Raw genomic sequence first — 25,300 nt, 5'->3', positions numbered from 1 at the left:
TGGGGGTGGGGCCAGGGAGAGTGAGCAATGTTACTTTTAAACCATTTAGGAGGGCAGGCGGGGGTAGGGAATGGGGGTGGGGGTAGGGAGAGTGAGCGATTTTACTTTTTACTGCTGGGGGGGTCCCTGCAGGGGCGGCGGCTGCTCAAGTCCTCCTGTCTGTCTGCACTGCAGTCCCTGCTGCCTGACTGAGAAAGAGCGGGAAGGCGGCCAGCAACAGCCCAACAGTATGCGTGTGTCAATCATGCATGCGTGGCTGAGGGGGCCAATGAAAAGCCGGAGATCCTCCAGTTTAAACAAAATATTGCCGGAGGCCAGAGATGGCCCCCTTTTGCTGGAGACTCCGGCAGAAAACCGGAGACCTGGCAACCCTACTCATAACAGAACTTTCTTTCTGTGGATCCAGTACATCTCAGCCTAACAGCCACAATCTCCCTGCCAACATTCTGTAATGAGATAGGTGAAAACAGCACGTTACTCAACATTTTTCAGTACCCCATCCTAAGTACTTGCTGATGAGTCCCCAGAGGAACTGTGATGCCTAGCACCAATGAATATTAATAAGAAACCACATTAAAGTATTTAAAAAAACTCTGTTCATATCATGCAGAGCTCATGCAATCTCTGGGTCCTGAATGAATTTCAGCTAATCCTGTTTGGCAAGATGAAGCCGTCAGATATCTTAGAAATAATAGTTGCTTCTGAGTCAAGCTGCTGGTCCCAGAGATCAAATTTTGAATGAACAATATTGCAGCATAAGCACTTAGGAGCGGAAAGACATGTTGATCATTCCCATTGCAGATACTTTGTGCAATGCAATCATCTGTATTCAAGCAGCTGAGGTATATTTGACTTAAGCTCTCCTCTTTCTTCCCTTCAGTCAGTGTTTATAATCATTGCAATATAATGGCATTGTGCTGCTGCATTCTACTAGCTAGGCTGATTTGTGGCTGCACTTGTGCATTAGTCATACTTTGGAAGAATCACTCATTACTGTAATATCCCCAGATTCATGGGGAGATAAAATCTGATGATCACTATGAGCTCTATTTTGTTCCCTTTTCATTATCAAGTAGATGCAGAAACTTCTGAAACAAACTAGAATACTGATGTCGGCTCTACTTGAGGCCCTTCACGCAGCACCTCAAAGCAGAGCAGGGATTCTCATCAACCTGGGGACAGAAAGAGAGGAAGTGCATTTTTACCCCTTGGGGCAGAAGTTATGTAAACTGATACATAATGAAGCTATGGGGCACTGTGTGGTCTCTGACCAGCTGGGGGAAAACAGCCATTGACAGTTCCATCTTTGGGCAGCTTTATCTGTAGCAAACATGCATAAATTAGAGCATGAAGGGAAGAACTAGAGACACTACTAGAGCTGCTGCTGTCCTGTGTTTGTTTCTTTGCTCTTCCTGCACATGACACCTTCCCATGTGCTGAGTGTTTCTCTACCCCTGCAAAGCTGGAGTAGGAAAAACCACGGTGCAATGTTGTCAGAGTAGCCATTGTGTTGTACTACACATTCCTGAGAAGAGAGGAGAAAAAGAATGATGGAGCAGCTCCAACATTTAGTTCTGCTCAAAATCTTTTCAGAGAGGCAGATCTGATCTGCAGCAGCTTACTCAGGAATAAGTCGCCAAAGCCTACTGACAGCCAGTGTGGTGTTGCAGTTAATGTGTTGGATTGGTACCTGGGAGGCCAGAGTTCCAATGCCTGCTCAGTCATAAAGCTCAATGGGTGAGTTTGAGCCAGTCACTGCCTCTCAACCTAATCTACCTCACAGGGTTGTTGTGGGAGGGGGATAACCATGTACTCCACCTTGAGCTCCTTGGAGGAAAGGCAGAATATCAACTGAATAAATAAATAAAACCCTTAAGCTGCAAGGCAGTCCATCCTCTTGCCTTATCTATTCAGCAAGCCAATTCGTCTGTGTGATAAGCATCCAGTTGTAACTTCCATACCAGAGAAACTCTTGTTGAATTTTTTAATGAGGCTTAGTGAGGTTTCAACTTACAGAGCAGCAATTGTGCAGAGTAAGTGTGATGTTCTGGAGAGATTGTTGGCTATGGGAGCCCTGGTTTTAAATTCCAAACCAGCCCTAAAGTTACTAGGTAGCCTTAGGAATTTATTTAGTTAATTGTGTTAAATGTTTAGGGAAAGTGAGACAAAGGCCCCACTTGCACTGTACATTAAAGCAGTATCATCATGCCACTTTCAACAGTCCTGGCTTCCACTAAAGAATCCTGGGAACTATAGTTTGTTAAGGGTGTTGAGAGTTGTTAGGAGACCCCTATTCCTCTCACAGAGCTACAGTTCCAAGAGTGCTTTAACAATCAATCCCTTTTTCCAGGGAACTCTGGTGACTGTAGCTCTGAAGGGAATAAGGGTCTCTTCACATGTTCTCAGCACCCTTAACAAACTACTGTTCCCAGGATTCTATGGAAGATGCAATGGCTGAAGTGGTATGTTGATATTGCTTTAAATGTACAGTGCAGATGGGTCCAAAGGCTGTAAGACACTTTTAATGCACAAAGTATTATTTCAAACTTAAAGCCAGTGCAAAGTGTGACCAAGAAATGGGACCCAATGAAGGAGTTATGAAGATAGAAATGGGGCTGGTTTTCAGAGGCTCCCATTAAGTTCTATGGGACAAAGGAAAAAAAACTGCAGTCAGAGACTCCTGGCTGAGAAGGGATTAAACCCATCATCAGACACTCAAGGAATGAAGTATTTGTTAGCCCTCATATCTACTGTCCTTTACTTTTCCCCATACAACAATTACTGTTCACTCCTTTAGGGCATCAAGCAAAGTGCCTGTTCTATTCCAGAGCTTGGAAAAGTTACGTTTTAAAATTACAACTCCTATCAGCCCCAGCCAGCATGGCCACTGGATTGGGCTGATGGGAGTTGTAGTTCAAAAAAGTAACTTTTCCGAGCTCTGTTCTATTCTTTTGTGCCTGTAATTGCAATTAATATTTATTTATCTGCCTAAAATATGCTGCCCCTACATCCAAGTTCTCAGGGTGGCTTACAACAACAAGGTACATTTTTCTGGATTTTGGCTGCTGTTTTCATTTGTATTTCCTGCTTTTATCTTGTAATTTAATGACATTTTGATTATTTTAATGATGATTTGCTGCAAGTCACATTAAGGCCATTTAGGCCAAGGTGGATATAATTCCTATGGGTTAATCATAAAGAAAGCACTATATCTCGAGGAGGTATGGGCAAGAAATTTGATTCAGTTTGCATTTCAAGCTGAATCTACAATTCTCACTTTTTGAAACAGTATGAGGATGGAAACACAGCCATCCTTCAAAATTAGCACTTAATCTAATTTTGCAATGCAGTTCGCCATCCAAACAATGTTTACAAAAATGTATACCTATGGGGAAAGTGTGCATAAAAATATGAGTGAAAATAACGTACAAAAATGCATTATATGATGAGAAATTGCTTTTAAAAATGTGCATTAGCCAAAACTACCAACAATAATGTTTATTAGGAAAGATTTATTTTGTTCGTTTATTTATTTATTAGATTTATATCCTGCCCTTCCTCCCAGTAGGAACCCAGGGCAGCAAATGCATGCTAAAATGCTGGAGAATTTTCATGAGGTGTTTTTTTTTAAAAAAAATGAAAATTGCTGCAGAAATGTGGAGAACTGGATTTAAGATTGGAAAAATGAGAATCTGAGAGAAGTAAAACTGACAGATCTATCCATCTCTAATCTCAGGGCAATATTTGGATGAGGGCAAAATCTGCTTTCTACTTCTCATCACTGGGAGGGGTGGGCCTGGTCTCCATGGGCAGAGCTCACACAGGAGAATACAGTGCATCTCTGCATGCAGAGATAATTTAGCTTCTTCATGGATCCCAGCAGTGCACCCTTCTTCCTCCACCTACTACCACTCACCATGATGATAAAATTTTTGCTAGTGATAAACGATAATATGAACTCACAGAAAAGGAAACCTATAGCTATGGTGCTATGGAAAGCTGCAGTGACAGGATGATTTAAGCAAGATAGATATGGTACTCAATCTCTTTGACTAATAATGACCAGCTTTCATTTTTGCTCTGGTAGATCAAAATATGAGCGGCTGGGTCTGCCTGGTATTGCCTGCCATTGCAGAAATCTTATTCCTCATTTAAAGTTTTGGTTATATAAAACAGCTGTTCCCTAGAAAAGCCCAGATGGTAATAAACACCCCACTGAATAACAGAAGCAATAGTACCCCATAAGGAAACAGGTCCTTGAAACACTAGACGGAGATTGTAAAGATGTCTAAAGTATCTGGATTTTCAGTTACTACTAGTAAGATTAACTAAAACTAGACACCAGAATCTCTTGGAAAACATACAATTTGGCCACTAAAATGTGCAAGGCTAGTACTCTGGCTATGGAACTGTTGGAATAAGGGTTGTCAGAATAACCCTCTTCATTTTTTATAGCCCCTGACAGCTCTTCCTTGGGTATGTCGTCCACAAACCACACTTTGAGTTTTACTAGGATTGTGAAAATGCAGGTAAAAAGTTTCCCAGTCTGAAGCGGTGGGTTTCTGTTGAACATCCATCTGCTCTCTGAATCTCAGCCAGTTCTGTTTGTGTTGCCATTCCTTCAGATGTGATCAATTTCTCATTTCAATGAAAGGCCCCAAATGAACATGTGTGATTTGCTTCATGCTTGCATTGCAAGAAAAGAAAAGAAAACAAAAATGTGTTCCTCTTGTGCAGGAGTGTTTTACTTGTTGTGAGGTTGAAGATGGTTTGATTCTGCTAGCTTCAATACAGTATTAAAACTTCCAGTACTGAATGTTTTACAGAAAAAAAGTTTAAATTCCAAGGATACCAATATTACATAAATGAGCATCATGTATTCTTCCAAGTGTGACTCATAAGTACATTAAACAAAAGCATGACAAGTTTAATGATGTCTGCCAGAATTTGTAGATCAGGAGTAAGCAAACTGTAATATCCAGGCCAAATTCTGTTTTCAGCATTGGTGGCACCTTAGTCATTCATTTTATTACCATCGTGTGTGTGTGGGGGGGGAGGAGGTCTATTATTTACAATGCCATGCTCATCTAGTGGAACAAGAAGTTGATTCAAATATAACAAAGTCCAACCTATTGAATATGAAAGTAATAATTATAAGGCAAACTACAATAAATGTAGGGCAATTAAATTAACTCTTTTCAGCAACAGATGTGATATTCGCCAGTGGTGCAGTGGTATATTTTGAAGGGCAGGAGCTTATCATGACAACCCCATAGCCATGCCCCCCAAGGAAGGTCCACAGCCACAACCCCAAGTTCATAGCTACACCCCTAATGTGAGTCCACAAATGAAGACAGTTGTCTGCATGTGCCTCTGAGTATATACAGAGTGGCTTTCTCTCACCATTGAGCAACTGCAACCTCCACACAGAACACACATAAAGTCTGTTCCCCTCCATGCAGAGCTTGGAAGTAACTAGTTACAAGTAACGAATTACTTGTAATTTATTACTTTTTTGAGTAACGAGTGGGTAACTTCATTACATTTTGCTGGTAATAGAACGAGTAGTAACTTCATTACTTTTGAGGAGTAATTGTAATGTTTCCAGCATTACTTTTGCGCATTACTTGGGGGGGGAGGAGCAGGGAAAGTCTTCTGCTCCTCTGATTTGTGAATAAAAATAATGTGCTTCAAATTGGGCTTCTGTGCAGCGTTGTTCTACCTTCATGCTCTATGGGTGCTTAGGAGGTGACGAGGGAGGAGGTGGAGAGCGAGACGGGGTGGAGAAAACAATTGTTTAAAAATTGACAGGAGTGGAAGGAGAAAAGAGCTGGAGGCAATATATATATACAAAAAATATGTGTGTTGGGGTATCATTGCTGGGGCTGGGGTGAGGGGATGTGAGATTCTGTTATGCCATTCTGTTAATCTTATGGATAAAAAAATATATACTACTACCCTCTGTATGTGTGTGCTTATTTTTAATGTTGTTTTAGGCTACTTAGATGTGCAGCAGCCAAGGCCAGCACCTTGTAGGCAATTTTATTTTAAAAAGTAACTAAAATGTAATTGTAGCAATTACTTTTGAGTAAAAGTAAAGTAATCAGTTACTTTCAGAGCAACCGTAATTGTAACGGTAATTACTACTTTTGGGGGGGCATGTAACTGTAATTTATTACTTTTCCCTAGCTCTTCATAAAAAACAGATTCATTTTTGTTTCTTACAATTCTCCCTTGACCCCTTCTCTTTTTGCCTCTTAATCCCCATAACTTAATTTATGCCAAAAAAATTCACAAGGATTCAGCCAAGGAGTTTGTTTTCAAAACTAGGACTAAGTCCTATAATATGGGGGGAAGTACCTCTGAGCATGAACAGAGTATCTTCTCTCACCACTGAATAACTGCAGACTCCATACCTATCAGCATGATGTTTTTGAGCACGATCTTTCGGCTGCCAAAAAATCCACTCCTTTTTCAAGAGCTTCTTCCCTAGTCACCCCCAAAGATGCCTGTAAGTTACCAGCAAAGTAGCAACTTTCATTTATTAAAACATACATCTTGGTGCTCATCAATGGTTGCAAAAGGCTGAAGAAACACTTTCCTTTACTCTTCCTTTTCCTGCTATCTACATGTCCCACTCGAAACTTTTCTTGCAGTTCCCAACTGTGGGCGTGGGAGGAGCACAGAGCAGCCTACAACAAAGCAGATCTAAGTTGCCTGTTAACTGTGAAGTACTTACATGTAAAGTTCAGTGGGAGGGAAAACAGCAGATACATTTTGAATAATACATTTTGTCAGCTTCTTTGCGTACCTTAAATCAGAGAACTGCAAATGATAGATACATGATAGATGACAGATAGAAGATAGATAGATGATAGAAGATAGAAGATAGATAGACAGATGATAGACAGATGACAGATGACAGATAGCTAGCTAGATAGATAGTATTAACCACATCATAAACTACTGGATTTTCAATCTACAGGCCATGCATACCTGCTTGCTATGATGCCCTATACTAGTGGTTCCTAAACCTTTTCCCCCACAGACTACTTGAAAATTCTGAGGGTCTTGACAGACCACTTAGTGATTTTTCTGCCTGCTGTAGCAATTGTAATACACTGTGCTATTTTTACAGATGTTGTGGACTACCTGAATGAAGCTCAGGGACCACCAGTGGTTTGTTTGATCACATTTTGGAACTCCTGCTCTATATCTTGGGTTGTTTTCAATGAAGTGCTAAGTCAAGGTCCCATCAGCGCAAGGATTATCATTAATACAATGGGACTCCCCCCTCTCCTCCCCCCATGCACCCCCTAAATCTGTTCTAGGGGTTTCCCCAACCCTCCAGAGCAGATATGGGGAGGGTGTGGGATACGCATGAGGGGATGAGAGAAGGGAAAAGTCCCATTGCACTAGCGGTAATTCTTGCGCTGATGGGATGTGTTAGTAGAATAGTGTCCTTTGCTTTTGTTTTACCTGCAGTTTAAAAGGCTGCTGTATTTGCATCAATATAAACTGCTAAGGGTTCAAACAGCCTTCCTCAGTTTGGTGTCCTCCAGATGTTTTAGATTACAACTCTCAGCAGTCCCAGCTAGCATGGCCAATGGTCATGGACAATGGGAGATGTAGTTGTCAACTTCTGGAGGGCGCCAGGTTGGGGAAGTCTGACTTCAGTACTACAGAACTCAGATGAAACAAGCCAGGCTGGTGTTCTGGCAACTGATGTCATTGCTCTGCCTTTGAAAAAAAGTTCAGGACACTGCCCCTGTGCATTCCCCTCCACTAAATCACTAACTTTATAACTTAGGTACATTTAGGCAGCAAGAAATGGTTGTTTTTAAAACAACCATTTTAATTATTGTACATTGATGTTGTTTTGTCAGATTTTATGTTTTATGGTAGCTGCCCTGGGCCCCCTTTGCGGAGGAAGGAAAAGATATAAACAAATAAATATCAAACTATCAAGTTAGTAAGGTTTGGGATGTAAGGTGAGGTGGTAACCCCTAGAAAAAGTGGCTGCCTGGCTGGCAATGTGCTGAGAATGTTGTTGAAACTGAAGCTGAGTTGATATGCCAGCATCTGAGGTGAAATGGAAAATAAGACTGAGGGCACTGAAAAAAGATCTGAAGGAGAGAGACCAATGATAAATTATGCCCCCTCTTTGATCATTGTTCAGGTGGTCATTTAACATGGGTGTTAGTGGGTACATTCAATCTGCCTGCATTTCTGAGGCCATTCTTGTTCAATGGCAGAGAAACAGTGGCAGTGGATCTTTGGACACTTCCAGACTATCACTATTTTTGGATGGGATGCAATCATATTCTGGCAAGTTCAGGTGGAGTAATTAAAGTTGATTGGTGCTCTTGTACAAGCCCATCCCACCATTTGACTCTCTTTTTTTTGCAAAAAGGAAAGTGACAGGGAAATGCATGGGAAAGTGTAGTATAAACCTTGCTTGATGCAATAACATATAACCTCTCTGTATGCAAATCAGCATGAATGTTCAATAAATAGTCAATGTCATCTAACTGCCCTACAAACTTTGCACAAACAAATCAGGATGAATGCTCAATAAACTGGTCATCTAGAAGCAACTAGACAGGCTATTTCAAATCCTGTTCATATTTAACCCCTTGCAATCTTCCTTCTGCAAATTTGAACCACACATCAATTTCGAATGGATGAAAAAGGTTGCATTGCCATGACTAGCAGAGCCATGGCCTTTTCTTCAGCTTGCCTCTGAGACTGGAGATAAAGTGAAGAGTTTGGTGCCTCACCAAAAAATGGGTAGATGTCCCTGAGAAATCTAGAGCAGAAGATCATAACAAATGCAAGCAGATAAAACTCTCTCACCTCCAGTAGTAGTAAACATATTGCCATCCTTGCAACTAGAGGGCAACTGCCCATTCTCAAATTTTAAGCCCAATTTGTGCAGAAAAACTGCTGGGAATCAAAATCCACCAGAATCAGACTGGAAATTGATTTTGTCCTTAAGCCATTTTTCCTTGGGCATACTGATTAAGCAAGTTTTGTAATACATTTTGTACAGCTTCCTGTGCTGCAGGCAGTGAAGAAGCCCTCTGCTGCAATCTAGTCTGCTTCTCATAGTAGTAAGACCACCATCAATTAATCCCAAATTGTCCGAGTGACTCACCAAGGCACAGCCTAGCTGACAATGAAGAAACATGAAACAGTGGCTAATTAAATTGGCCACCATGCTGGGCAGGCTTCAGGAAAGGCCTGTGTGTACAAAATCTGTGTGTACTTGTAGGGATGGGGGAGAAATTCAGTTCAGTTCACACTGAACCTACCTAATTCACACTTTCCAAAACAATATGTAAATCAAACACAGCCATCACAGTAATTCACACTTCTCTGAATTTTGCAGTGATGTTCTCCAGCCAAGTAACGTGTACAAAAATGAATGAATGAATGAATGAATGAATGAATCTTTATTTTTACCCCGCCCTTTTTCCAAAATGGGAACTCAGGGCGGCTTACAAATAAAAACTACACATAGGTAAAAAAACATACAAAAATATACAATTAAAATAGAATTAAACTATTCGTGACATTAAAACCATGAAACATACACTTAAGATACTAAGACAATTTAAAACATTAAGAATAGGACCATACAACAGACCTTATGAGGCCCTATCTTAAACATCTTCTAGTCCAAAAGCCTGTCTGAATCAAAAATGTATACACTAGGGAAGGGGTGGAGAAGCTCACGCCTGGAGGCCAGATTTGCTCCTCCAGGCCTCTCTATCCGACCACTGGAGTTCTACCCACACAATATCCTCTCTCCCAGGCAGCCTTTCCCAACCAGTGTGCCTCCAAATGTTGTTGGAGTACAACTCCCATCAGCCTCAGCCAGCATTGCCAATGGTCAGGAAAGATGGGAATTGTGGTCCAACAACATCTGGAGGCACACTGGTTGGGAAAGGCTGCTCCCAGGCCACACCCCTCACTGACTTTTTTATCACCCTGTGTTTTTGTCTGGGTAGAATATGTCCTTGAACTCTGATAATGATTCTTGCTTGTCTGGATGGAGGATAGAGAGGGGTGTGTGAATGAGTGTGTGTAGAAGCTATCCTACTGGACAAAAATAAAATTTACTTTCATTTCTGCATACACTTTGTCTCTAGTTCCACCTACCACTGATATGCAGGCCTTGGAAAGCTGCCCAAATGGCAATGTGGCCCTCAGAATGAGGAAGGTTTGTTGCATAAAAATGCATGTATTTATGAAAATAACATACAAAACATGAATTCCTTGGAAAAATGTGTATATTAGGCAAAATTCACATTGAAATGCTGATGAATTTTCACAAGAACTTTAAAAAATCACAAGCTGATGTACAAATGTGGAGAAATGAACTTAAGATTGGAAAGATGAGAAACGGAGAGAAACCAAAATTGAGAGATCTGGCCATCCCTATGTACTTATCATAATAAATACAGATATAGCAGATACATTTGTTTTGAATGAGAAGCCTGGGCACAGCAGCTGGCTATGTAGTAACAGCATTACTATGCTGTGATGGAGAACATTAGCCAAGATGTCAATTTAAAATGTCAACATTCACCATTGCTACCAACCAGATAGAGAAACAACAGTGCAAGGTTGTTGCTCTTTTGTTTATTATTTATTTATTATTTATTAGATCTATATCCCACCCTTCCTTCCAGTAGAAGCCCAGGGTGGCAAACAAAAACACTAAAAACAGATTAAAACATCATAAGAACAGACTTTAAAATATATTAAAACAAAACATCTTTAAAAATAATTTAAAATTTTTGAAAACATCTTTTTTTAAAAAAAAAAGTTTAAAAGCATATTAAAAAGCAATTCCAACACAGATGCAGACTGGGATAAGGGCTCTATTTAAAAGGCTTGTTGAAAGAGAAAGGTCTTTAGTACGCGCCGAAAAGATAACAGAGACAGTGCTTGTATTAAATTTAAGGGGAGGGAATTCCAAAGGGTAGGTGACACTACATTAAAGGCCCATTTCCTATGTTGTGTGGAACGGACTTCCTGATAAGATGGTATCTGCAGGTGGCCTTCACCTGCAGAGTGTAATGATCTTCTGGGTATATAAGGGGTAAGACGATCTTTCAGGTATCCTGGTCCCAAGCTATATGGGGCTTTGTACACTAAAACCAGAACCTTGAACTTAGCCCGGTAGCTAATAGGTAGCCAGTGCAACTCTTTCAGCAGTGGGGTGACATGTTGGTGATACCCTGCCCCAGTGAGCAGTCTCACCACCGCATTTTGCACCAGCTGCAGTATTCAGACCAACCTCAAGGGCAGCCCAACATAGAGCACATTACAGTAATCCAGTCTGGACTGTTCTGTTTCTTTGGGTACTAAAGGCATTCATTCTTTTATCTCTCAATTATTTTATCATTTCTTTTCTTGTCCTGAAGTCCCATCCATGAGCAACAACACAGGCAGAAGGTTTTACTTCTGAAAAAAGTGTGTAGGTATGAAATTTGGCAGACTGCCAGGTTGTTTCTTTGCTATGGAAGCTCAGCCTAGGGAAGCTCAGGGATTATGTTCAGTCTGCATTTGAAAACATGTACAATGTGTAAAGTGTGCATAATATACATATCTTAGTGTAAAATGCATACATAGAAACATTTGGGAAGGACCGTAGCACACTGGTAGAGCTTTGTATGCAAAAGAGCCCAGTTTCAATTAGGGGTGGGTGAATATGTCAGTTTTGGTTTCTCACAGTTTTTAATTTTTCAATCGTAAATTCTCCATATTTCCCCAGCAGTTCGTTAATTCTGTTTGAAAAAAGTTCTCATGAAAATCCATCAGCATTTTAGTGCAAATTTCTCATAATATGCATATTGTATGCAATTTTGCCTAATATACACATTTTTGCAAAGCAATTTCCCCTAATATGAAGCATTTTTGCATGCTCTTTTCACTAACAATGACTATGTTTCAATTCACATATTGTTTCAGAAAATGCGAATTTAGTAAGTTCGCCTTTAAATGCAAAGTGAATTGAATCCCCCCCCCATCCTTAGTTTCAGTTAGGGTTGCCAGGTCAGAAGCATCCCAAACAGGGTTGCCAGGTTCATGGCCTGAGACTGATCCTGTATCTTTAGGAGAAGAGAAAGTCAGTCAAGTGCAGGTGTTCTTGCAATGCTGTAATGAGAAAAACCACCAGGTGGAATTCTCCCTTCCCCCTGCACAACTTTTAAAGATACAGAAGACCTCTCGGTTGCCTCCAATCTTTTAAAGTTGTTATTTTCAATTTACTAATGAATGCACAGCATACTAGGGCAGATCCACACCATGCATTTAAAGCACATTCAACATACATTTGAAGCACATGAATCCCACCGCAGAATCCTGGGAACTATAGCTTGTTAAGGGTGGTGGGAACTATAACTGTGAGGGGAAACTACACTTCCCAGGATTCTTTGGGGGGAATAGTGCACTTTAAATGCGAGTTGGATGTGCTTTAAATGTATTATGTGGATCTGCATTACTTCATAAACTTTGCCTGCATATAAATCATTTTAATAAAATTTTTAAATGGAAATAAGCTACAAAGTTTACTAGAACAGACTTATCAATGAACACGTGAAAAATATCTGGAAAGACCCAAAGAGAAAGGAAAACAACCAATTTACCATTTTGTAGCATTTTGTGCACTATAACATCATGCAGCCAGCTGAGAAGTGAGGCTGTGTACAGTGTAAAAACAGTAATTTCCCTACACCTGAAATTAATAAAATTATGTGTAGTACTTAGAAATTTATCTTATACACTTCCAGAGTGTGGCAGATCCTCCCTTGCTTCTTGGCATTATGGTTTCACTTGGAGGACTCTTGTTGAAGGCCACAAGTACTGTTCTTTCTTTTTATAGAAGAGCTTCAATTTTCACTTTAATAACCCGGCAACCCATGTTGTTATATGAGCCACAAAAAGAAACATGATGGAAATACATTTTAATCTGCATACACACTAAGGTAATCAAGGAGTTAAAAGAGCCATGGAGAACCCCATAAACTGCTTAAACAGTCAATAGTTTCTAAGAGAGCTGAAAGTGGTTTGATTGAGAGACATTTAATTTCCCCTGGTGTATACATGTGGTTCTTCTGTCACCTCAACTCAAACAGGTTTTAAAGGCTTTTGAAACAATGCAAAAACACACAAAACCTGTTTATCAGATGAAGAGAGAGGATGAGTGTACAAATTGCAAGCTGCCGTCTCTCTTTCAAATCACCTCCAATTCCGTGGGGGGGAGGGGAACAAAAACAGTTTTCTATATCCAGCCTTAATCACTGAATTGGTATTATACTTTTTTTTGTAAGAACAATGTCTTTGAACTGGTGTTAAGAAAAACCACTTGAAGATGAGACTTCGTCGGAGGGTACAATCCCTCCAACTGCTAGGTGATCCCAATCTGGCTTCTATTGACTTTTTAAAAAACTTAGCACATCATCTAAAATTAACCTCCAGCTTTGTTAATCTAAAATCTGTTCAGTCTTTTTTCTCATTTTCCACTTACCAAGGAACCTGTTTGTTGCATCCAGTGATGGAAACAGATGTGGTGACAGCTGGATTTTATATTTTCAAACATGAGGGACCAACCATTGTATATTTCTCCTTCCCACAGACCTTGGTGCAACCTGAAACCTGTGTGACACCTAACAGAATTTCATTTGAATGTCTGCTACCTCCTCCCACATTCCTTCTTGTGACTAAGGGCAGAATCCATGGCTCCAATATCAGCCAACTGTTTCCTTCCCCTCCCCATTTTGTTTGCCATCTAACCTGGTAAAAAGTTCTGGAGAACTCAAAAGCTTGCACTCTGTTTTGAGACATTTTGGCTGGCCTAATAAAAGCATTGCCTTAATGTGGATTTTGGAAGAAAAATGAGGTTTAACTTTCTTCTCTGCAGCATTCGACAGAGGAGTGATTAAGAACTTCATTAGGGGCAAGCATTAGCACCCTTGTGTGAGGTCTGGCTAAGCTTTAATACATATTTATGATGCCGATTAGGAGGGCTACTGCTTGAAACACACTGGGTTGTTAAAATTAGCAGCATCTGCTAAGGATCTTACTGTTTCCTGGGTTGTTAGCAATCACAACAACATTGCAGAAGTGTTTGCAAACCTGTGAGACAGTTATGCTATTAGGATGATAAATGGAGAGCTTTACATAGGAATAATGAGACTGTGCTCTTGAAGCATAGCAATGACAGTGGTGCTTCTGGGGTAAGTATAGCACTGAGGGTTTAGAGGGCAAGACTGCAAGAAAAGCCTTCAGGCAATGACTCTTCTGAGACAAATTACATGCTCAGTACAAGGCCATATACCCCACTGTGCCATCGTAATTCCCTTCCACCCAAAGTATTAAAACTTTCCCCAGGCAGCTGCCTTAATGCTCAAGTAGAGGTGTTTCCCAGGCTTGGCACCACCAAAAGGAAAATCAATTTGGCAGATTCTTTAATTTCTCATTTAAAGCAAATTTGTTCAAACTCTTGCAGAGATTTGATTATAAAGATCCAGGGTTGCTGAGGTTTTTTTACATCTATTGAGATTATTCTCAAAGTTGGGTTACAAAGCAAGCCGATCAACTCCCTAGGACAGTAGGTTGTACAGATTAGATACAGAAATGAAGGTGAGGGCAGAGGGAAATCAAACAGTCTTGTTAAGGAGAGGAAAGCAATCTATTTCATAGAAACAGCTGAAATGCCATAGTACAAATAAGATTTCAGAGCAGTGAATAATTCCTTGGAGTAATAGAAAGGTTGGAAGCCTGAAAGCAACAAGGGAACATCTGATTGTCCCAAGACCAGAGTACACTAGCAGTACTGATGAATAATTGCAGGAAGTCTGAGCCAGCAATCTGGAGTTCCTTGACAATAGCCTTTCAGCTAGACCCATCCATATCAGTCTCTTAATCAGACACCTTCTACAAAGCTTTTGATGGCTAATATAGAGATCTAAACTAGATATGACCCTAGACAAGTCATTTGATGTTACATTATTTTTTCCCCTTTTAATATCTGATGTGGGCACCACCCCTGATTTCTGTTGGGACCATGGTATGGGGGGGCATCTTTAACCCTTTCCTCCCCTGCCCCAGCATCAACAAAAATCCCCCCTCAAGGTGTTACTGCCCTGGAAGGTAAATGTCCACTGGTTCTAGAAGATGGCTCTGTTATCACTAAAATTATATGGGTGTTCAGAACAAGCCCCTATTCTTTTCTTTCAGTATCTCAGAATCTGTAAGAATTGCTGTCCCTTTAAGATTCCTATTCCCGTGAAGCTGTGTATCCTCACTGCTAAGTATGTAGATGGCAGGCATGCAGTAGGAGTTTCCTTTCGGAAGCGCCCACACATTTCGTTCATGTGACACAACACAAGATGAGGTAGCTGAAATGCATGGGAGGGCACCACAGGCTTGGGGCAGGCTGGTGCCCTAGCACCTGCCCTGGATAGGTAAATAGAGAGGACTGGAAGGCCACATTTGGCCCCCAGGCCTAAGGTTCCCCCTCCTGCTCTATAATAACAAAATCTGACCTCAAGCTTTAATATTGAATATGATTAGCAGGTCATGGATATGCCATCTGCTCCTCCATCTTATTCAACTAGGAAAGAGAAACAGGAGCTTATGCTTCTGATATTGACTAATAAAGAGCTCTGACCTGGTATGGAGTTAAAATGGGAATGATACAGTTAACAAATCAGCCCATCTATTAACTGAGGTGAAAGAGAGATAATGAATTCAGGACCCTGACTGCTCTTGGTGCGGGAAGTAGACTTAGCTTTGCTGTAAAAAAGAGTTTCTTAAAAGGACAGAGAAATTTGAATAACTGAATCAGCAAATCAGACTCCAAACATATGAGAGGATTATTCCCTGTTAAGGCTAGTCTGCTTTAGTTGCCATTTGCTAACCATTATTAACAGGGAGAGTTGGGAATTTGAATAATAATTAGGAGATAAAAATATGGTATGTTGCAGCTTCAGCATTTTTAAAAATAAAGCAGATATCCAGATTTCATGGTTGCAGTACTGAATATGAGATGGCAGTTTTGCTTAAAATGCAAGTCAGTGAACGTCTGAGGCTGGACCCAGCCCTTGCAGCAACAGTCTCTTCCACACACACTTTCCCTGTATTTCTAGTTCCTCACATATTATTTGAATACAGTTTTCCATGCACAAAGGCACATAAAAACAATTTCCAGATTGTGCAAATGCATAGTGAGCCTTTTCTTTTCCACCCCCAAAGACATCAGAATTTAAAACATACAGCAGATCCAACAACCAGGAACCTAGGAGATATCAAGCAGGAACTTAGCCATTGTACCACCTCCAAACTGTGGCCAGTGGAGAGGACTACCCCTGATCATTCTTTTCAGGTTAGGCTTGCCTACTGGTTTGAACAATAAGGAGGCTCTTATGTTCGAATTCCCTGAAATAGTCAGAAAACTACCATTAGATAGCATGGCAGCTATCTCAGGCAGCAGATTCAACTGCCAGCTTTTGGTCAACTTCTATATGTGGTATTGGGGGAGGGCACCACCTTGTCCTTTGCAGCAAAATGTCCTGGTCCAACTCTGCACCTTCATCTTGCCTCCTTGCCACAGTTTGACAGAATCTGGGTGTGTACATCTCACCCTGGAGTTTCAACGTTGATAACAAACCATAAAATGAACTATTTGTTGGAAGTTCAACAGCAGGGATCACTCAGTTTGTAACTTAAGGGTTAATTCTGTGTTAAAGTTAACTAGCCAAGATAGGGATGGATGGAGGTGTTGCTTAGCAACCAGGCAGAGTAGCATCAACTTCAGTGAGGTAGCATGTGCTCAGATTGGCTGTGTAGTTTTGAGAGGATTGCCTATGTTTGGTTGTATGTCTCCCTGCTACGTACAAGGTCTGAACTGTAATACAAGATCTCTCTGTTCCTTTCTCTTCAAATTATACACTGTTTTTGTTCAGTTTGTTCAGTACAGTGTTGTCAGGACTTTTCTCTCTGCACTCTGGGTTATTTAAGTGGATTTGCTAACATTATTATGGTGGAGAGACATCAGGTAAATGTTGGGATTGGCAGCTTGCCAATGAATTAGTTAGTTAAAGATCTCCTCACTGGCCTAAGACCTGTAACGAAAATGTAAGTATTGCCACTTACCATAATAAGTCAGGTATTATTTTGCAAAATGAGTGTCTGAATTTGTTGTGAGTAGAGATGCAAATTTCTGTCAAAGTTCTGGGCTTCTACTGGGAGTAAGGGCGGGATATAAAATAAATAAAATGTTGGTTCTCTGTTTCTCATTTTTCTAATCTTAAATTCAGTTTTCCACAGTTCTGCAACAATTTGCAATTTCTTTTGAAAAAATCCTCATGAAAATTCAATATTATATTGTGAATTTCTCCTAATAAACACATTTTGTAGGCTGTTTTGACTAATGTACACATTTTTGCAAGCAATTTCTCATAATGTAATTCATTTTGTATATTATGTTCACTAATATATTCATTTTTATGCACACTTTCCCCTAATATATGCATTTTTGTATACATTGATTGGAGAACTGCATTGCAAAATTTGGATAAGTGCAAATTTTGAAGGATGCTGTTGCTTTGGTTCTCATATTGTTTCAGAAGGTATGAACTTGATAGATTCCACTTTAAATAGGAACTGAAATTGCTCCCCTATCCCTAGTTGTGAGTATACTCATATATATGTTTATGTAAATATTACTATTTCTAATGTAATCAATAATAAGCTAAATGAATGAGTGTTTGAATGGCATTTAGTTCTACTTAAACTGCTTTTGGGCAAAAACCTGTGCAGTACCCCAAGGAGCAGTGTGAAGTATCTGCTATTGCTTGGCCCTCCATCCATCCCTCTGTGATATCAGATGGGCTATCTAGACAGAGCAACTGTCTTTGGTAACTATATCCTGGCAGAGCATCTGTGAATGTGTTGCATGACTGAGAGCTTTTGAACAGACTGAATTTCTTTGAAAACTAGATTGTTTCGATCTCTGTGCTTTCCCCCTCCAATCCTGGGTTGTATTCATGACAATTTAATGTCAGGCCAGCATAGCTGGGCACCTGTTGAGGTCATCATCCCTGCAGGAGGCTCACTGTCAACCCCTGGAGACTCCTGGCACCTTCTGCTCCTCCTCCTTCCTATCACTGCCTGTTCACCTCTCTCCTCTGAGTATGCAAGCACAATGAACAAAGTGAGGAGCAGCATCCTTCACTTGCCTCTGGGTCCAAACAAAAGGTCAACTGAGGGGATAGAAGGGACAGAAGTCAGGAGGATGGGCCCCATGAGGGCCTCTTGTCCAAGGGCCCTCTAAAATCTGGAGCTGGTACAGTATAATGTATACTTCCAAAAGAAAACTTATTGTCTACCTGCACCAAAGCTCTCATTTTAATGGTCAACTTGACCTAGGGAGCCAGGGCATTGGTGCTTTGCAAACTCTTCCCAGCAGTGGTGCACAATTCTTTCTCCACACTATTGGCAAACCCCTCTACTCACAGTTGTGGCATACTGAATATCCTTCCAGATGGAGGTCTCCCGAGAAAGATCTGAAGCCTCAAAGAGGTTCTCTAAGATCACCTCCCCAATCATGTCATGCCGGGAAAACCTGTCAAAGTCAAAGACGCTAAGATGGAGCTTCCTGTTGGTCAGCTCCTCATAGGACACAGGGAACTGAAAGCACTCATCAAAGGTGGGGTTGAGAGTTTTCCTGTGCACGCGTGTCTGGAACTTGCGCTTCCTGTCAGGCAAGAGGTAGATCTTGACATAGGGATCGGAACTGCCACAGAGGTCCTTGGCAGGCAAGTCAAAAGCCTTGAGAATCTGCACAATCAGGGTTTCATTCTCATAGTCATATTTCAAAGAAAAATTTATTTTCCCACAGGTTTTTTCTGCCTCTTTCTTAGGGTCTTCAGAGTCCACAGATTTCTGCTTGTACAACTCTGGCTTGATCCGGCCAATGCACGTTGGCTGCTCTGCCGCAAGTGGCAGTTCTGTACCGTAGTCCACACTGGAAACATGCATCTGCCTGGGCAAGTGCCTCTTGAAAGAAATGTGCCTGCAAGAGATAAGAACAGGATAGCATGTTGTACGCTGGCAGATGACCATCCTGGGTGCCTGGCCTAATTTCAGAGACAGAACATAGGGAACATAGTACTCTCTTGGTCATGCATGGACCAAAAATGGCCTAGAGAGAGGGACAGTACTAAGCCCTAAATGGGAGGAAGGGTGGGCGGGCGGGCTGGCTGGCTGGCTGGATGGATGGAAGGAGTTCCAGAAACCCACCCATCCCAAATGCTAAGATATGCCGCTTTACCTCCTGGATGAAGAGGTGTGACATTTTGGTGTGATAACCCCATTTTCTTCTTTCCTTGCTTAGATCCTGACTATGTGTTACACAAAAACATGATAACAATTCTCCTTCATACTATAACCTGACAGAAGGGGATGAAGACTGGGGTTTAGCTATTTCCCTTCCATTTACACTAGATAATGGGTTTTTTAAAAAAAAATTACGTTATCTCATTCTTCCTCAGTTAAGGTGGCATAAATCTCCCTCACCATTCTCTTCACTAGAAAAAAAAATAGGAAGGTGACTTATATTGAGCCAGGCCATTGGTCCATCTGGTTCAGCATGTGCTGCACTGATTGGGAGTGCCTTCTCAGGGTTTCAGATAGGGGTCTTTCCAAAACCTACCAAGAAATACCAGGGATTTAATTTAGGACTTTTTTGCATGCAAAGCATGTGGATTATCACTGAGATACAGCCCATCCACCAGTTATTATTCAAATACTACTGGGAAGAGGGGCGGCATATAAATCTAATAAATAAATAAATGGTAAAAGCCAAAATTTTTACATAGTTGGGCTCCTGCCTTGCCCTTCCTCGCCCCATCTCTTCCAACAGGCATTTCCCAGAGAGTTGGGAGCTGTTCTTTCAGCTTGGGATGCTACCATGAAACTTTCTTTCCATATCCTGTGCCCTAAAATTTAAATTCCTGTAAAGAGAGATTCCTAGCTGGAAGCTGATTGCCTGCAAGTCCAATTGCTTGCAATGAAAGAACAAATCTGATGATCATGAATACATTGAGCTCATCAAATTTCAAATTACTGCTAAGGCAATACACTGGCTCCTTATGGGGTTTCATTGTACAAGCAATCAATATTCTAGGGAACAGGAGTGCCATCTTCCTTAGTCCCACATGGGGCTGCCATTCATGTATAATGAAGGAAGAGGATGGCCTTCTTGCAAGTGTGGGTGGGTTAGTTTGCTACTTTTATTAATCTTTTTGGCATCCCAAGCTGCAGGAATCAGTTCAGATTCTGAAGTGTGCACTGTGATACACAGAAGGGTGAGATAATGATGATGATGGTAATAATGGAAACACCAGGGTCTTTGGCTTCTAGATATGTTGTCTGAGTTCCCTATGATAGTGGCATTAAGCTCTTGCTGGGCTTTGTCACTGATCACATTTCGACCTCTATGCTTGGCCATGGTTTGTTTGGACTGTGCTGCATTTGCAACCCTGCCCTTGTTGGAATAATGGAGGATAGAATAAACAGTGGAAAAAAATTACAATTCATTGTCCAGTTTTACTGCTGCAGACTGCCCAAGACTTTTTGGCATAGGAAGAAACCAGTGCACTGATCTAGTGAACCACTTAGATCATCAAAATACATTGTGCTTTGTAGGAGGTTTAAAGCCAATCACGGTGAGCTGGAGGCCTGGGGCTTGAGTGCCAGGTGTGTGGAAGCTGAGGCCAGGACATACGAGGAGGGAGAGGGAGACTCCATGTCACCAATTGCCCCCTCCCCATTGTAGCACCTGCGCTGAAACTTCTTTTTTGTCCTATTTTTGTTCCATCTTTTTCTGTGAAACTAGATTTATGTACCTCAATACTAATATTTGTGTTCTATAATGAAGATTGTTTTCATTTATTTTTGTCTGACTGACCGGGATGCTCCCTGTGAGGTTATGAATGCCAGGTGTGCTGGTGGCTGCACCAGATTTCCTACAGGGTGAGAGCCTGTTGGTGGGGATGGACTTAGTCTCCCTAGGTGACAGGTGGGGAGAGGGTGTCTGTATTGCTCCAGGTGAAAGATGGGGTGAAACAAATGCTGTTTTATTCCTGTACTTGATTATTGGTTAGTTGAACATTTGAGTGTTTTAGTGAAGTGAGAATTGAATGGATGAAGTATTGTGCTTTGTTGTAAGGAGAGTGTGAGTGTTGAATGACTATGGAGAAGGGGAGGTGTACATTTAGATTAGTTTTGTGTAGTGTGAATGTGAATGATTGTATTGTGATATATGTTTTTCTTATTATGTGATTTTTATGAAGATATAGACTATAATTATGTTACTTTTGTTGTATCGATGTATTTTAATGGTTTTAATATGATTTGCTTTTGTGGTTCTTAATTGTTTTGCTCATGTACAATGTTCAGAGATATTTAATATTTAATTATGTTATTTAAAATGTGGAATTAATAGTAATAGAAATAGTAGTATTGGTTGGTCTTGAACGTAGATTTGTACTGTATTTCTTACACATTCCTTTTGTTGGGGTATGTAAACCTCTTAGAATTTTCTGTTGAAATATAAGTGATACATACATTAATATTAATGTTAATATTACTATTATTAATATTACTGTTAATGTTAATATTACTATTATTACTATTACTATCAATGTTACTATTAGTATTATTAACAATAATAAATATTAATGTATATTTAATTTTTGTTGTTATATGCCTTCAAGTCGATTACAACTTATGGCAACCCTATGAAACTTTTTGGATATATTCATAGGGTTTTCATAGTAAGAGGTATTCAGAGGTGGTTTCCCATCCAAGTACTAATCAGGCCTGCCTGACCCTGCTTAGCTTCTGAGGTCAGATGAGATCAGGTGTGATCAGGGTAGTATGGCCGTAGGCGTTTATTATTATTATTATTATTAACAGCAACAACAAAAACAACAACAATGTGTTTTTATTTATTTATTTGAGGATCTTCAAATGATAAAGCATTGATGTAGATGCAGGTTGTTTTTACATTTTTGGAAAGGGCTTCATGAGTTCTCTAGAGGCAACCAATCATACTTTACCTTTTTTAAAAATAAAACTAGTTGTGAGGGAGTGGGAAGTTGTCACACTAGCAATGTCACAAGCAGTAGGCACCCCTGGTACCAACTTTTGTTGACCTTATTTGATTTATTTAGACAATTTATATATCACTGAACTCCAATTGTCTTTAAGTGGTGTACATGGAATACAATACAATGAAAATAAAAATTGGTTTAAATTAAACTAAACTAAATTAAATTAAAATGCCTGCTGGAATAAAAACATCTTCAGTTAGGATTTCTGGGTCAGAAGCATCCTAAACCCCTAGATTTCAGGGGCGGGCCCTAGTGATGTCATAGGGTGGGGCCCTAGTGATGTCACAGTGCTGGGACCTTCATAGGCAGTAGCTTGTGAACAACAGCCACACCCCCAGTATGTGAATTCTCTTTTTTCCCCTATTGCTGATACGCTCACATTAAAATGAGTAGTAAAAGGAAAGAAAACCAGAAAGACAGTGAGAAAGAGAAAGAAACCACAAGGTTGGTACATTCTGTCTTAAGTCTGAACTCACTAAGGTTGGGCAAATCTATCAATTTCAGTTTCAGTTTCCCATTTTTTCCACTTAAATTCAATTCTGCACACTTCCACATCAGTTTATGAAAAATATTGTCTAAAATCCTCATGAAAATGCCTCAGCAATTTCTCCTAATATACACATTTTTCTGTGCAATTTTGCCTAATAAGCAGTTTTTCAAAGCAATTTTCACAAATACGTTTTTGCAAACAATGTGTGCTTTTGTATGTTATTTTCACTAATTATATGGATTTTCATGCATATTTTACCCCTAGTATATGCCATTTTGTAAACGTTACCTGACTGGAGAACTGCACTGCAAAATTCAGAGAAGTGCAAATCTCGAAGGTTGACTGTGTTTCAGTTCAAGTATTGTTTTGGAAAGTGCGAATTAGATTGGTTTGCCTGTAAATGTGAACTGAACTGAATTTCTCCCCCATCCCCAGAACCCACTCCCCTTCTCAGTTGCTGAGAGCTTGGGTAATCTCCATATTAGAAATGAATGAGAAGAAGTTACACAAACCTAACCATATACTTATTTTCCTGGTGCACCATCTTCCCTAATATATTTGACTTGAGGGAGGATGTGTGGTTCAATCACACCTCTGCAGAGATCTCACAATAACAGGGCTTCTTCTCTATAATTCATGAGTTCAAGGAGAACTTTTCTAATTGAGTTTGACAAAATTATGCTTATTTTCTCTTCCTCCTTCATAATGTCTTCTGTGAGTGAGCTTAATGGATGTGAATGATTAAGGAAATTTCAGACAAACAACAGCACAAAATATCATTCAGTCTCTCTCACAGTCTCTATGATGGGACACTTTAGAGATGATATGCAGCCTTCATGGGTAGTCATAAGTAGAAACTGAGAGCAGGGCTGTCCTGAGCTCCATGACATCATTATACTTCTTATATAGGTCTCTTTGTGTTATTGTAAACTTGCTGTGACCACTGGGCCATACCTTTCTCATTGCCGCTGGGGCTGGGAGTTATGTCCATTTCATTAAAGTCACCCTGCTTTCTTTGGTAAGCTCCAGCAGACACTTTTGGAACAGCTTGTAAATTATTTGTTATGTCTGTATCTCACTCTCAGTCCAAGGAGCTCAGAGCAGCTTGTTGTTGTTGTTACACCTTCAGTGTGCATGGTGCTTTCCAGAGTATGAAAGGACAGGTCCCTGCCTCAAGGAGCTTACAATCTAAAATTCAACACAGACGAAACCACAGGGGAAGGAGAGGGAAGTGAAGTCCAGGGGTAAACAGGCTTCTCATGATCCTGTGGAATGGGCTGAGAGGCAGCGGCTTAGCCAAGGACATGCACTGAGTTTGAAAGCTGAGAGGGGATTTGAACCTGAGTTTCCCAACAATCAGCCCCCCCCCATACACCATGCCATCCAAAGTGCTGGATGACATGCAATGTACTCAACTTATATTTATCTTTCTTATCTTACTGTCAGAGCTTTCTTGTGCTAAGTGAAAATGGGCAACCATTTGTCATTGTGTACTTAATGGTTCATATTCAGTGGGGAAACACTTCATTAAAACACTCATTAGCAGAGACAAGGTACAAAAGTAGCATAAGTGAAATGAGCTGCTAGGAAAGAAATGTGTTCCCTTGAGACTAAGATGGCTGATGTGGAGAAACTGAGAAAGACAGATACCTGCAGAAGAGCCCTTCAGGGACATTGTAGAGAGCTCCAATTCTGATCATGGCAGGTGATGGTCTTCTGGCAAGAGGGCATCATGCCAGGAAAATAGGATACAATTCCTTTGAAAGACCCACTTCTCAGGAGATATATCTGTATTATCTTACGCCAAAAAATATACCTCTGCAGATGGTGGGTGGGGGAATCCCTATAGTGAGAAATTCAATCATTCGGAACAGATATTCCATCATTTGTAACATTTTAGTTGGCTTAATAATGGTATTGCCCTAATTTTGTATTAGGCAAAAGTGTTTGGGGCTTTTTCCCCTTAAGAACAAATATTTCTAAGGGGAAAGGGACAAAAGGATGGTTTTAAAATTATGAATGGTAAGGTGAGAGCAACTAGATCGATTTTTCTCCTTCTCTTATCATATTATAAATTAGGGGTCATCTGGTGATGTTGGTTGGTAACAGATTTAGAACAGACAAATACTGTGTGTTATTAACTATAACATTTGCTACCCAGTGATGGGGTAGTTCTATCGAAGGTTAAAATAGCCATGATAGCTAAATGGAACCTTCATATTCAGAAGCAGTGTATCTCATACATATATGTATGTGTGTATGTATATGTATGTATCTATGTGTATATATATATATATATATATATATACATACATACATACATACTATTTATTTATAGAAGTATAAATATGTCTCTGTCTTGCAAAATATCAGGGAAGTGTACAGCAACATAAAAACATTTAACACAATATTATTATGCCAAAAGTATGCCTATGGGATGGTGGATTGGGGAATCCCCATAATGAGATATCTAGTCTTTAGGAACAAATATTAAGTATATGTAACATGATGACCCTAATAAATTGGGTATTATGCTATGTGCTGCTGCTGTGTTGTGTGTATTAGTGGATCAAACACCTGCCTGCATTTTTGGACTCCTTGGCAGTATGGCAACGGA

The 25,300-nt window shown here is 40.3% G+C and overlaps 1 protein-coding gene across 2 annotated transcripts in view; it reads right to left on the bottom strand.

Annotated features, from left to right (window-relative positions):
• Positions 1–25,300, bottom strand: part of SYT6 (synaptotagmin 6) — a 110,930-nt gene that overhangs the window by 74,348 nt on the left and 11,282 nt on the right. For both annotated transcript variants that reach the window (XM_061630344.1, XM_061630343.1), the window contains exon 2: positions 18,532–19,090. In XM_061630344.1, coding sequence (XP_061486328.1) covers positions 18,532–19,090 — 559 coding nt within the window. The remainder of the gene's footprint in view (positions 1–18,531; positions 19,091–25,300) is intronic.

Source organism: Rhineura floridana, chromosome 6 (assembly GCF_030035675.1).
Source record: "Rhineura floridana isolate rRhiFlo1 chromosome 6, rRhiFlo1.hap2, whole genome shotgun sequence".
Taxonomy (NCBI): Eukaryota; Metazoa; Chordata; class Lepidosauria; order Squamata; family Rhineuridae; genus Rhineura; species Rhineura floridana.
Note: the sequence above shows the minus strand (reverse complement) of the source record. Positions and strands in the feature narration are given on the sequence as shown.